The following is a 15,597-nucleotide window of genomic DNA, read 5'->3' on the forward strand; positions in this document are numbered from 1 at the left end:
CCGCAGTTTTCGGCAGCCGAGGTAATTAGTTACTAATGACCACAAACAATATCGTGTACACAGTCTGCTTTGACAAAATATTCCTTTGGCAACCAGTTACCAAGAAACAGTTTGTAATTCTCCAAGAAATATATTGTAACTTTTCACAAAACATTGCTATCGTTCTTTTGGCATACATGAAATACGTTTTTCGAGATAATACTGAGTATTTTATACGTAAATTGGCACATAATTTTATATTTTAATTGATGCTTCATTCAAAAATATTTTTTTCTAAACCATGGAAAAGATGATTGAATATCCAACAATTTTCTTTATTTTGTGTTATTGTGCGTAATTATTTTGCGCAGTTAATATTGTAAAGATATTCAAGGAACAAAAAAAAAAATAATAACTACTGGAGGTACTGGGACCACACAAAGAATAATTGCCTGAGTAATAATCCGAACCTTGTATTACTACGAACACAATATTGTAGTAACAAGTTGTTTTTATGTTGATGTACAATTGTACAAATATATTTAATTTTACATGAAAATTCTGTTCCATTTACAAAATAAATATACAGTGTGGACGACCCGACATCATTTAAGTGGTACGTTCTTGAAATGATTCTTGCAATGCAGAAGAACGATTTATATAATTGTTTTGGACACACGCCATTGCTTGTTAACACTGCAAGTCGCAGAGGGAATCAGGAGAACAGCCAAAAGAATAAACAGAAAATTACATGCAGTGTGTTTGTGTATTCATCTTTGTTTGCCTGTTACTCAGGTTTACTTTATGCCATACAGTGTAAACTTGAAATGACGTATTTCCAAAATAATGACTTAAACTAATAAGGTGTTACGAGGATGTTTCGACCAATCTATATATATAAAAATTTAGCTTCCGTATGTATTTGGCCGCAAAACTCGGAAAGTATACGATGGTTTGGATTGAAATTTTTACAGAACATTGCATCTTAACAGAAGAGTGTTTATATGAAATAAAAGTTTGGGAAAATCCACCGGAAAAGTCGGAAAAAAAAGTTTCTATAACTAAACATCATGGTCACCCAACTTAGTTGTGACCACGCTCGACGATGCTGTACCATATTGTCGAAGTTCAAGCACATCAGGCTACTCGACCATTGTGCCTTGACGACTATAATTTACACAAATATGTATATATATATATATTTCAAGAAAGAATAAAAAACTTTATTTAATTTGAAAGTATATTCTTTCGACTTTATTGATAAAAATACGTTTAAATTAAAAAATATTCAAATTTTTGGAGCACAGTAAAAAAAATGCATTTAACCACGAATATGCGAGTTAAACTTCAGAACGATCCAACAGCAGTCATATTTTCAAGACAATTAATTGAAGTTGGTAACGGCACTGTACCTACAAATCCAGAAACAGGAAAAATCAGCTTATCATCTGATTTATGCAACATCGTAGATTCAAAAGAGGAATTAGTAGACAAGGTATTCCAAAACATCGAAACAAAATTCAAAAATCATGCATGGTTGAGCGAAAGAGCCATTCTAGCGGCTAAAAATGTTGACGTACACGATATGAACAATAGTATTATAAACAGAATCGAAGGTGAAACAATGACATACAAATCTATTGATTCAGTAGTGCACCAAAATGAAGCAGTGAACTTTCCAACGGAATTTCTCAATTCACTCGATGTTCCAGGATTGGTGTGCCAATTATATTGCTTCGAAATATCTGTCAGCCTAAATTATGTAATGGTACACGATTAGTAGTTAAAATATTAATGGATAATCTTATTGAAGCAACAATTTTGATTGGACTTCATAAAGGTGAAGACGTATTACTTCCACGAATGCCACTTATTCCGACAGATATGGCGTTCGAGTTCAAACGACTTCAATTTCCAATACGCCTTGCGTTCGCTATGACCATCAATAAAGCACAAGGACAATCTTTGCAAGTGTGCGGTTTGAATTTAGAAAATGAATGCTTCTCTCATGGACAGTTATATGTCGGGTGCTCCAGAGTCGGTAAACCATCTGATCTATATGTTTATGCAAAAAATGGGAAAACAAGGAATGTAGTCCTTCCATTAGCTTTACAATAAAAATATTTAAGCTAAACACATTTTTATTTCTTCTATTACATTCCACAGCCATGCACAGTAAAATATTAAATTAAACAATGAATTAATATTAAACTGTGCCACAGCAAAGCGTGGCCGGGTTTAGCTAGTAAGTAATAAAACAATTAATTTTTAAGAAAAAAAAAAGGTATTTGACCATAAACACACAACGTAGTTAGTAGTGATTTTCCGATGTACAATGATTAAAATATTCGATTAAATAGTCTATTTTTTCTAAGAATAATTATTAAATTTTTTTTACACAAACTAACTGTAAGTGTCTTCCGTGGTTAAAAATTGATATGAAAAAAGACAAAGTTAAAAGTATCTTGGTAAACAACAAGTAAATATTATATTTCGACGAAATACGAATGGATTTCGGCTGAAGTCTCAATCCCGCGTGCCATGTTCATCTATTTTAATTCTTTTCTTCATTACTTTTAATCAATATATATATAATTTTACTTGGTATCTCACTTTCATTCAATGTTCTGTAACAAATATTTTCACAAATATTATAATTGTTATACAAATCATAGTAATGCCTAAATTTCTTAGGTATTATAAAACTTGAGATTTTTTTCACTATGTCTATTTTAGTTTACCAAATTTATCATGGAGTAGCTTTACTATCATAAGTTTTATTTCGCACACCAATAGTTTTGCATGTGCTCTAAGTTTATGAAAGTGAATATATACGGGTTTATGTTGCTGCACGTGGATCCGCCATATTTGTGTCAAATTTCCGTTCGACCTTCGTTCCATTTTCACGAAATTACTTATACAAAATGGCGTGTATCAAGAGCTAAGATTTTTACACATAAATTAATTGACACAGATTAATTTATATAGAAAAGTTGCCAGCTTATGTTTATTAATATGCACACAAAGTTGAAAATAATGTACTAAATTTTGAATTTGTGTTTAAGAGCAAGCACATGCAATTTTTTGAATAACTTATTCGAGATATTTCTACGTATAGTGAAATACATAAATAAATTTTTGGTATAGGCTATATTGTCATCATGTGCTCGTAACCATTTGAGATAGAACACTATAATAGAGTCTAAATTAATCCTGGGTTTATTTCGTAGAATATGTTTGTTTTTAAAAGTAAATAGCTTAAGTTTATTTTGAATTTTTGTATATAAACAAAACAAAAAAAAACTTTACACGTTAGATTTGGTGTCGTTATATAATTTACTAGCAGGTACTGTTTTCTGTGTATTGATGTTGAATCGTCACGAGACAAATCATAATTCAGCAAATCATAATACCACTAACTCATCTTATATGAAATATTACAATTTTTAATAACTCGCGTATCTGTATAAGCTAAAATTAATATTAATAATTAATATTAATGTAAAATTACAGGTATTTGTAATTATTTACATTTACTTCAAAACAACTGTATCACTACAAACAAGTGTTCGCAGTAATCTGAGTTTGGATACGTATCCGGGCATTTATATTTTGTGTTGTTCCAGAACTTAACTAATTAAAGTTATTTCCAAACCATTACCTGAATAGCTTTTAATTATTAAGTGCAAACATAACAAACATGACACAAACAAATGTCCTATTATTGAATATTAGATTATATTTTCAATGGTTTAAAAATATGTTTAAATGAAACATCAATTAAAATATAAAATTATTCGCCAATTATATTAAGAAATACTAAATATTATCTTGAAAAAGTATTTTCTATATAAAAAATAACCATAGCTGTACAAAGTAGGTGTTGTGCAAAGTTATAATATCTTTTCTGAAATGATAACAACAATTTTTTGGCAAACTAGTTTCAAAATTAATCTTTTGTAAAAGTACAGAAAATATTATTCTGTGTGCTGATACCTTGAAAATAGCATAAGCCAAAAAGCGAATGAAATCGTGGCTTAAACTCACAGTTCTACATTTATTACTGACAGAATACAACAAATCTGAATATACGCGCCGTTTTGTAAATGTTATATTACTTGAGTTTTCGCAGTTGTAGTCTGCCCGAATCAAACAAAAGTAATTTAAATTCATCTTGCGCGTGCTAATTCCATATATTTTATGTAAAATTTAGAATTATTTTCATTATATTTTATGCTACACCATGTACAAATTTTGCATTTCACGGAGTGAAATTAAGCGGATTTACTAATCACTTTGAGCGTGGCTAACTGTGAAGTGTATATAATTTTTAAAGAAGTAAAAACTTGGTCATGGTTATATTAACTCACAGTTCCCTAGTTCTGATATAGCTTGCGTCCAAGTAACAAACGTAAAAACTAACTTCAAGGTGTCATAGCTATGAATCTACGTTAAAAATTCACGCAAGCCCACCTTTTTTTTTTTTTGCTCACCAGATTCTGCAATTTTTCTTTTACCTATGGTGGTCTTGCGTTCTGGCCACACAGTAAAAAAAATTTAATGTTTAATATACTATGGTAATCTTCTAACAACTTGGACAGTGATTATATTCTCATAAATAATGGGCTATGATTAATTTATAAATTTATTTATTTTATGCTACCTGAACTGATACCTGCAAGACTAAATATACACAACGATTATCCAGTGTGGTTATAAATAACTGGATTTATGACAAATGGATCGGAGTGCTCATTCATGACAAATTAATTTCCCATTTCATTTAGATTAGACGTATAGTGGCATGCCTGATGTCAACCAAATAATTGCGTGATCGATCACAAATTATTAATAACAACAGGTTGGAATGAAGTTGCCGATTAGCTCTAGTAAATCAGCTAACAATACCCAAATTGATCAAACAAGGACGCCATAGAGTGGAAACAATAAAGAACTACAATTTTTTTAAGTATGATCAAAAAATATATTTTTATGTTCAGGTAACAAAATTTCAAATTTTTAGGTTTTTTAGTGGGATTTATTAAAGCCAATTGGAACAAATAGTCAATCGATAATTATATTTCTCGTTTTGTTAGCTGGAATATTACATATCCAGGTTGAATAACAGTAAAGGTAGGAATAGTCTGTGAAAAGTAGTTTTTTTATAATAGTTTAAGATATTAATATCAGTGTCTATTATTTTTATTTCCAATAGCTAGGAACCGACCGTTGCTGATATTGATTGTATACATATATATCTTTATTGATTTTAGTAATCACGGTGCCGACTGATTTGGAACTCTTATATATGCTTATTAATTCTTAAACGTCAAACTAAATTATTTGGTTTTAATTACGTTGTGCAGAGATTTTTGAAATGTTTAAAAGTAAAGTTGTTTATAAAAATAAATACATTCAAACTCAAATAGTTATTAAAAGTATCATACAATTCATAAAAATAGTTGTAACTATAATCAGTGTAGCAATTTTTGATCTTGAGTGAAGATATTTTTTTCTACAATCCTTCCTCTATTAAGTAAATTGATACTAGTCAAATAATTAGAATTTAGGAAAAAAATATTTTTTTAATAGGTCCTAGCTAATAGGTTTTGCACCCAAGTGTTTCAACTGTTTATGGAATTATATTGCACATTCTATTTGTAGATTCAGATGGAGTCGTCTACTTTAAACATATAAATTAAGAATTTTTATACGGAGTAAGGTTGTGCAGAAAAATAAACTGGAATCGCAATAATTGATAGTATCTTAGTTTCTAGTAGGTATGTTATTTTTTACTATAAAACATACGAAACATTATATTTTTTTACAGTGAAAATTTTCTGGTACAATGTTACTATATATATAATATGCCCAAAAAAAAATATTTTTCAAGAGAGCAGTTTAAAAATTTTAAATAGCGCCTCACTTATACACTCAATTATTTTATACCCAAAAAACGTGAATTTTTGACATATAGTAGATCTGAGTACGCCAATAGAAACAACGTCAAACGGCGATCACGTTAATGGTTAAAAGTGGATTTTGTTCAAAAGTGGACATAGTGTCTAATGCCTCCGATGTACAGATGTGTAAAAAAAAGAATGTTCGGAAATTGCGAGTTAGACATTTAACGAATGGCAAAGAATGATGAAACAAGCTATTTTTTTTTGGTAAAAGAAGCATATTTTTCGGAATTTGAATTTCACGCGCATCGAGGCACAACTCCACTGGCTGGCGCAGTGACGTCATAACGCTCCGCTGGGAGCCAGTAATATCCTCACAGAGAATCTTATGCTTGTTACGAGATGAATACAGAGCACGCTTAAGTATTACGGACAATATTTGGAATGAATTATCTCGCCATAAGGAAAACCCTGTTGAATTCTTAACACAATTACAGCCTAATCCGTGACACTAACACAGACTGCATGCGAAGCACCAACTTTGTGGCGATCTATGTTGAACGCGAGCTAATCTGCTGAGTAAAACTTCGAAGTTACACCATTATAGAAGTTAAGACGGTGTTAATGGCTCTTTCGAACCGGGCAAACACTGAAAAAAGGTATAGTGCGTCTGCTATTAAATACTCAAGCGATATAACTGAACACAAAAGTACAAAACACCGAAAAGAGGTAAGAAGAGACAAATTAAAGCACACATGGTAATCACGACAACGACAAGGGTCGTTATTTCAAAACACAATTAAAAACACTCAAAAGCCTATGTAATTTATTTTTGACAACAACAAGAACGTGACATTAAACGCACGAAAAACAATTTATGTACACACGTGAAATTACTGCAAATTAAAAATGTTGCGTTGAGGCTTACCGATAGAATCAAGATGGCGTATGACATCATCAGGCTCAATGTTACTCTCTCCTTTGAACTCCCTGTAGGGTCCGTCTCTCACGGGCTCATTCTGAAAAATAAAAGAGTAACAATTTTTAACTGGTAGTTGCCTGTATTAAATTCCTATGCGAAAAATTCATAACATACATAAAGAACAGCGTGGAAAAGAGGGAGAGATAGGAAAAGACACACGACATCTTGGTTTCAGTAGTTTTTAGACCATACATTTGCTTATCGTATAATAATTGAAAGTATTATTATAGTTGTGGAAGTTATTATTATAATAAATTCAAAGCTAAGCGCAGAAAGTCTTCATTAATATCATACACTCCATTAAACTATTAAATTTGCTTTAACAATACCAAGTATCCGGAAATATACTACAAAAAATGTTATGGCCTTAAAGCCGTTGAAACCAAGATGGCGTCCTTCCACTTCTAAATCTCCCACAGTGGAGTTTTTAATTTATTTTTATAATTAAAATTTTCATTTTAAAATCTTATCTACTGGTAATGACAAGGCACAAATAATTTCTAATTTCTTCCGCAGTGGGTTTCCTTGCTACAGTCAGGTCTTAATTAACGGACTCTGGCACGTTGCTTAACTAATTATTTATAACTAACTGCTTAAAGCGGGTAGCTACAATTGTCATAATAACTACAACACCATCCACCAACGTTGATCTTAACGAGCTAAGTGCTATGCCCTGTTGAATTAAAACATATACATTTTTAAGTTTCGGGAAAAAATATTTAATAATTAAAAATAATGGCAGTGTCTTATCCCCAATTATGTTTATTTTTATTATTTGGACATAAGAGTAGTTGTGCCAAATGTGACAGATTTTTTTTTAAAGTACTGTGATGTCACAAAAAAAGGTTATACTATAAAACAAGGGGGCATGGCCGCCCATTGCGTTTGAAGTAAAACTTCACAGAGAAGAGAGAGAGGAAAAATTTTAGGGTACCCTTATATTTTAAAAACACTCTGTAATCGTAGAAATTAAAAAAAAGTATTTGTAGTTAAACGAAATCTTGTGCTGCTGCTACCATTTGCAACCGGCTGTAAAAATGTTTCAATTCAAAACTTAATTTTTAAAACTAGCTCAATCCATTACCTACTCATATCCGTAAGTTACCCTGTGATTTTAATATAACTCTACCGGTTGTAAAAACAAATTATTAGTTATGCTTGGCGTAGGTAATATAAAACTAAATTTTATTTTGCATTCAAATAATTAATAGAAATAAAAAAAATTAAAGAGCTTGAGTGATATTATAAATACAATTTATAAAGTAAAAATTTAATTAAATTTAAAAATAAATACTTATTAATCAATATTAATATAAATAGGTGTTTAAAATTTATTATTTAATTATAGTAAAATAATACAGAAAAAAATTAATTAATAACGAATACCATAAATTTGTTATTGTTTTTATAACTAAATTTAGTTAACTTTTAAAAAAATAATGTAATAATTTATAATGCAAATAAATTATACATACGAGAACATAATCTGACACATAAATACACTTGAAAATGTTTATAAACACAATTTTTATCACTATTATTGTAAATAAATAAAGGTTTTTAATTTCATGGACTGGAATTCAATATTAATCATTAAAGAATAACATTTAAAATCATATTTTTAATTTTAAATTATATGTAGCTTTTTAATCTTGTGAATATTTCGTTGCACGGTGCGTGCGCAAACGTAAAAAATTCAATCTAGTCATATTATTTTTTTCATGACCTGCATAGAGAATTATAGCCTCGAAAATTTTTACTTCAAAAATAACTGAGGTTGTGGGTCGACTTGGTCAGTTTTTTTGCCTCGAGGCTGACGACAGTTTTAGTTGCGTCACCGGCTCTCATATTCCTCCTCTGCGCCGCGAGGTGTATTGGCGCCTATCGGCTCGCGTGCAGGCATCCCGCCCGACGCCTCGGCTCGGCGGGGAAACATAAATGTCAGGCGTGCCCCTAGCGCGCGACACGTCCCGACTATTTTCATTGTTTGTCTTTCGGCCCTGCCGAGTTGGGGAGGGGGAATGGATCGCCAACGTCATAAACTGGAGTGGATTATTATTTTCGTGGTCGAATCTCTCGCCACGCGAGGCTTCTTATTTTTTATCTTTAATTTCAGCAATAGACGTGGTGTTGACGATGTTTTCTTTTAAAATCTGTCAACGGTCGATTAGGGATTGCGAATGAAGGGTATGTTTCAACTTGTTCTGAACGTTAAAACCATTTTCTTTTAATTTCTAAATACGTGCTTTAAAACAGGCAAGGGAGCTGTCGTAGTATTTCGAAGTTTGTGAGCGATTGCTGAAAAATAAAAAAAGAGGTCGTTGAAGTTTATTGGTTGCAATAAAACTTTGGAATGGTACGTAAATGAACGTAAAATATCGCGTGATTTACAACCTGTCAAGTTATAAAACAAATCAAGAGTAAAGAGTTACGTCGATTTTGGAGGTGTTCTGTGATGGAGAGCTTGTAGTGTCACTCGCTTCACCACTTCAGTTATTCAGGGCTCGATTCACGGTGGGCTGGAATTCTGAACTTTTTTTTTTTTCCGCGCGTGTGAAAGGAGTGGAGGTTGCGGCGAGCCCAAGGTTTTCTCGGGCTTATCCAATATCCCCCACGCATGATTATATCTCACAGTTTCGCCTTATCATCCGTCCGAGGTGATCTCGATATCGACGAAACTTTAAATTTAAATTTACTCCTCTAATATTGGCTATAAATCGTCTTAATTTTGCCAAGTTAAAGACAAACATCATAGCTCTCTGTATATGGCATTTTGTAAGAGTAACTTAGTGAATGGAACGGAAGTCGCATGAAACAAAAGTCGCATGTTACGATAAACTAACCTAACCTAACCTCCCGAAAAAAAAAATTGGTTGTCTGTAAAGTTGGTTTACGGACGATAGTTTAACGTGACAACGTCATAACAAAACATTGATGAAATGATTGCATACTTTTATGAATAAAATTGAATCATTTTTATTGAATTATCACTATTTTGTATGGCTACAAAGAAGGAGTGAAATGAAATCTACAATTTAATTGATAAATTTACTTTCATTTGCACTCATTAATTCAAATATGTTTATTACTTTAACGAAGAGATTATTTTAACTATAACTTTTATACATGTTTGCTATTTAACTTTTTCCAATCTGTGTTAAGTATAGGACGATGATAGGAAAAGTAGGAAACGAATGGGAGTGTTTCAAGTTTAATGTGCCTCGAAAAAGTCGAATCGATGGTTGTTCCAATCGTTTGGAAGAGAGATAGATGCGGCGCAAGCGTACAATGAGCGTAACGGGACACCGCGAAACGGGACAATGTGCATAACGGGACACTTTTTCGTGCGTGCAGCCGGATTTAATCGATTTATTAGACGTTGTCACGTCAATAACTATTTTTTATTAACACAGGCCGAACATTTTACTTCGGAAAACTTCGGAACTGTTTGGGTTGTGGTTGTGGTTGTGGCTTTCATCCCTGTGAGCTGTATGTAACCTGTCTGTGTTTTTGGATTAAACGTCTCATCATTAGCAAGTTCATTAGAAATGGTAACACTGACGATACAATCCAAGGATATTTATGGTGGGTATCCTCCATTACTTTATAGAGAGGAACCATCCCATCATTGGCGTGCGAGTGATTCAGGGAAACAATTGAAAACTACAATCAGGAGAGTTGCCTGCACAGACAATTTTTTTTCTTTAATGATATAGTTTGTAATACTACAAGAAAGATATTGTAACTTTGTACCACACATGACTATGGTTATTTTTGAAAATATTAAATACTTTTTCTGAGATAATACAGATTATTTCTTACGAAAATTGGCACATATGTTTGTATTTTAATTGATGTTTCATTCAAGCATAATTTTCTTAGTCCACGGAAAAGATAATCGAATATGTAACAATTTTACTTTATTTCGTTGGTGCTTATTAGTGTCCGCAGTAAACACTAGAAAGCTATTCAGGAAACGGTTGCCAAAAATCTTTAACTATTGGAGGTACTGGGTCAACACAAAGTATAAATGCACGTGTAAAAATCCGAACCCAGTATTACAGAAAATACTGTTTTGCAGTGATACAGTTGAATTCATGTAAATGTACATATTTACAAATATATAATTTTACATGAATATTTCTGTTCCATTTACAAAAAAAAATATATATAGTGTAGGGGTTCAAACCAAGTTCTTCAGCAACGCCAGTCAAGTGTATTATTACTGCACCCCTGCCTCACATTGAAGGAAGAACACAAAATAATTGAAATAAAGTAAAAATAAAGTACTTTAAATAATGTTAAGCTAAATACGCGCCAGACGTAAATATATATTCTCTGTTTTGGCATCTACTTTAATTGGTGTCATTTTTTCATCGACCATTTTAATAGATAGCATTAAGTTTAAAACTGGTCATGGGTTCCTTAAATCTTTACAACTTCTTAAGTTTGATGTGTTGATAATCATAAGAAATCTAAGTTTTGTTTCATACATATATGTATATATGGCTTTACACTCTCAATCCTATTGGAATGCAGAGTATTCGGTGCCTAAGGCTAGTACTCGCTAATGAGAAACAAAGAGTTGATTAAAGATTTAACAACCAAAAAAGGAATAACATAGTCATTATGTCACTCATTAAAAATGGAAATAAATATGGAAGTTATATTGTTGCATAAAGCTATCGCAAAGAACCTGGAAGATATTTAATGATATTTCGTCAATATTTATATTTAATTTCCGACACAGTACTTTTATTAATATGTAATAAAGAAAATTTTATTGTTATAAAAATTGCTTTATTTTGGGATTTTAGGATACTACGTGAAAATAAAAAATCACAAAAAATTTCAATATTTTCTAACTTGAAAGTTACAACACTCCTATGATCTACGGTTATTTTATTTGACCATCTACTTTCATCATTCATAATTTTGACGTCATAAAATTTTCATGCCAAATGAAGTTTTCTTAAATTCAAATACAGAAACTATATTAGTAGTATAAATAAATTGGCCGATTTTGGTTAATGGCCTACACGCCTGAAAATGTACATGACCTGTTTGAAAGGTATTACCAGTATCGAAAAAATTAGAGCTCTTGTTTCAGTGGTGCTTGGCCCATACTCCTGACACGAACACGGCCTGTTTGTAAGGTAGTAACAAAAAATCGAAAAAATTAGAAATCTTGGTGCGGAGACTCTTGGCCTACACATCTGACATTGTACACGACCAGTTTAAAAATTTCCGTCGAGTATCGACGAAGAAGATCACTTGGTTACTGACTGTATGTGCTTGTACACCAAATGGACGTACCTGGTCAACCTACTAGTTGTGCCTGGTAAACCTGATGGATGCCTGCCCAACATATTTGATGTGCCTGGCGAACAAATGGATGTTTCTGACCACCAGATGGATGCGCCTTGCCTACTATTGTACGTGCATCCCAGGCCACTGAATAGACAGGCCTGGTCACCGACTGGGCATGTAATTATTTTTTTTTGGACAACAGCCCCTCCACGCTGAAGTCAGTCTCACACAGCCGAAGTTTTTGTGAGCCCTCCTAACAAAAATGGGAGTGATTTTACGGGAGGTTCCTAGTACGTTCCAGGCCGAAGCCTATACGCGTTTAGTAGAAAAGTAAACAATGGCCAGAGCCCTCCCTCACTTTCGTGGGTGAGGACTCGGCGGCCCGCGTGCGTCTGGCGCTAGCACAAGGCTGCAGGGACTCGGCAATTAGCGCCCCGGCAGCCATGGGGAAGTTGCAAAGTGGGATGGCTACAGTGAACCAGCGAACGCACTAAAGGAAACCTGTGGCCCGAATGTAAACGCGGATCGCGCCCGACAGACCGGAGAAGGCGGGAGCGAGCGAAGAATGTAGGATAGATTTGGTGCCCCTGCGACATGGGCGTGTGTCATGGAGGCATATGTCGCGCCATTTAGGCTTGGCCTGACCAACCTAATGAACACGTGTGCCTGGTTTAACCGACTGATCTGAATGGCCGCTGACTTGGAGGTGTCTAGCCAACAACTTTGCGTCCCGTCCACCAACTGGTCGTGTTAGCCTGACCAACACGCTAGACGTGACTGGCCAACCCATCTGACATTCTAAGACATCAATTAGATATGCCTAGGGGCAGGAAATTTTCGCGAAAAAATCTGAACGCCTACAAGGTATACCCACACCAGCGGTTTCTTCCTTGTGATTGGCAGCCGTCTGCGAGAGAAGTCGTTGCCTTGTTTGCACGAGCCACTAAGGACGAGTTTGATTCCACACTGAATTAGTGTGATTGGTTGTTGTAACAATCGACATGCACCTCAAAGTAACTCACCCAATCACGAAACACAGACGATGCTACAGTGTTTTAACTTCCAGCTACTCTCGGGATCTTTTCGCGAAATTTTCATGACCCTAGATATGCCTGATCACTAGAGACCTGTAAAATTACGGATTCATTTCGTGATAGGATAGATTACAAATACTTTGACATTATTTTGCTTCAGTGATTGGGCCACAGTTTATCTGAAGGACTCTGGGCCAATGAAAAATCTTTAACAGAAGAATTAGCGAATCACGATCATTCCAGTCAACAGGTGTTACGAGTCGGTAACCAATCAGCAGATGTAATTTGCACGAGTGCATAGAGGATCATGGAGTCTATCCTTTAGGGATTTGAAATCGCGAATTTTACAGGTCTGTACTGATCACTGATTACGTGCCCTGGCCACCAGCTGGTTGTGTTAGCCTGACCGACCGACTGGACCTGTGTGACTGGTCAACCTGCCGGACGTGCCTAGACAACCAACTGGATGTGGCTGACCACCGACTGAATGTGTCTGGTCGCTGCTGCCGAATTGACTAAATTTGTAGTCATATGGGGGCAACATTTATATTTGCTTAACTAATATGATGTACTTTGTATAAGGTTCACTTCATTATAAATAATTAATTAAATAATTTAAATCAGCATGTTGCAAAATATGTTGGCGAGAAACGGAACTACTTCAGCATGTGTTATTTAAAATTCGGAATTAACTCTCGCTGATAGTTTATTTTAATGTTCTATTTAAGTTTAGTATTTGTGTTTGAACTTTCAGGTTGCTTCTGACATTTGTCGTAGAAACTAATATGGATTCTGGATCGGTACTATTAACGTCATGAAAACGTCACTGGTGTAGTTGGTATGGTATGGGGTTTTACTTTGATAAAGAATGATCATGCGTTTGGTTAATCGACTTTCATGTAAAATTGCCCTGAAAACACATGAAAATGACTCTCTTCGCCTTCTAAGAAGACTGTGTAAATTGAGAAACGCTAGTAATTTCCTTGTTTGTACTTTAGAATTTATTTAATATTTTTTTAAAATTTGTAATTGTGTGGTTTTCTCCCTTTAAACCTATTACTAAAATTTTAATTAAAAAATATATATTGTTTTGCATCGAGCAAGGATTGAACAAAGGACAAGAATCGATAGACTCAATCAGTAAATTAATTGCTGATTTTTTTAGGAATTTAAAATTTTTTCCCTTTTTTTAAGGTTGATATTTACGAACTTCCAAGATGGCGACCAATATGGGATCGGCAGCTTACTGGGTTTGGTGGATGAGTAATTTAAGCTGCTATATGAATTTTTTCCATGTTGTATTAAATAAAGTGTGTTTTTTTACCTAAAATAAAAAATGATTGCCTTTACCAAGGATCGAACCAAGGACAGGAATCGATCCAATCAATTGGAGGCTGGTAGATGAGGATTTAATGCCTCTTTTAGGATTTTCACCATATTTATTAAGTACATATTTTTGCCTAAAATATCGAGCAAGTATCGAACACAGGACGGAATTTCTATTTAATCAATCAGTAAATTAATAATTCTGGAATTTTTTTCTTAATTTCTAGCTAATAATTTACAGATTCACAAAATAGCTGATACCAAGATGGCAGATGTAGCGTAATCCATGATGGCCTTCGAGGTCCCGATCATAGGCGTCGAGAAGCGAAAACACCCGAATATAGCCAATTCCTCACGACTGGCAAGCCACCACAGCAATTAACCACAAAGCCGTAATCCCATAAGAATTACTTTAGGCCAGAATCGGCCAATTTATACTACTTATATGTTCACTAATCATTTGTCATATTTAACAATGAAAATGTTTGTTGTAATTAGTATAATACTATAAACAAACGAATGGATTTTTTTCCATTAATATTCTTTTAAGATATATATATATAATGTATGATCTGTTTCGCTATAAAAAATAACTAAATATTTTGTCAATTATTGATAAATACAATTTCAAAGAACTTATTTTTGAAATTAACGATTACGTTACACAGTTATGAGCAATTTTTTTATGTAGTTTAATACTTAATATACCATTTGGTTATGTTTAGTATAATACATATTATAAAAATATATTAAATTTCCTACTTAGTATTGATACTTATTACTTTGTAAAAAGGGAACTCTCACAGAAGTATTACATTATATTTATGCTTAAGGCTTATTATGTTTGAAGTGTATATATTTTTACGATGTTGATAGGTCATGAGATTTTTAACCCGTTTAACATCAAAAGAAAAAAAATTATTTTATTTATTCGCGAATGAATAAAAGTAAAATGAAAATATGTTCTCGTGTAGTTCTGATGTTAAATATATAAAACTATTTTCAAATAATTTGCTTCTTCACAAATAGTAACATTTTAGTAATAATTTGGGCGTATTGCGTT

At 33.2% G+C, this 15,597-nt stretch overlaps 2 protein-coding genes across 2 annotated transcripts in view; one reads left to right on the forward strand and one right to left on the reverse strand.

The window, feature by feature from the left end:
- Positions 1–15,597, reverse strand: part of LOC134539684 (orcokinin peptides type A-like) — a 140,366-nt gene that overhangs the window by 86,859 nt on the left and 37,910 nt on the right. The window contains exon 2 of the mRNA XM_063381881.1: positions 6,811–6,901. Within this exon, the coding sequence (XP_063237951.1) occupies positions 6,811–6,901 (91 nt within the window). The remainder of the gene's footprint in view (positions 1–6,810; positions 6,902–15,597) is intronic.
- LOC134539682 (DNA ligase 3) overlaps positions 1–15,597 on the forward strand; it is a 454,246-nt gene that overhangs the window by 34,338 nt on the left and 404,311 nt on the right. The window lies entirely within an intron of this gene.

The sequence above is a fragment of the Bacillus rossius genome, chromosome 15, assembly GCF_032445375.1.
Source record: "Bacillus rossius redtenbacheri isolate Brsri chromosome 15, Brsri_v3, whole genome shotgun sequence".
NCBI lineage: Eukaryota > Metazoa > Arthropoda > Insecta > Phasmatodea > Bacillidae > Bacillus > Bacillus rossius.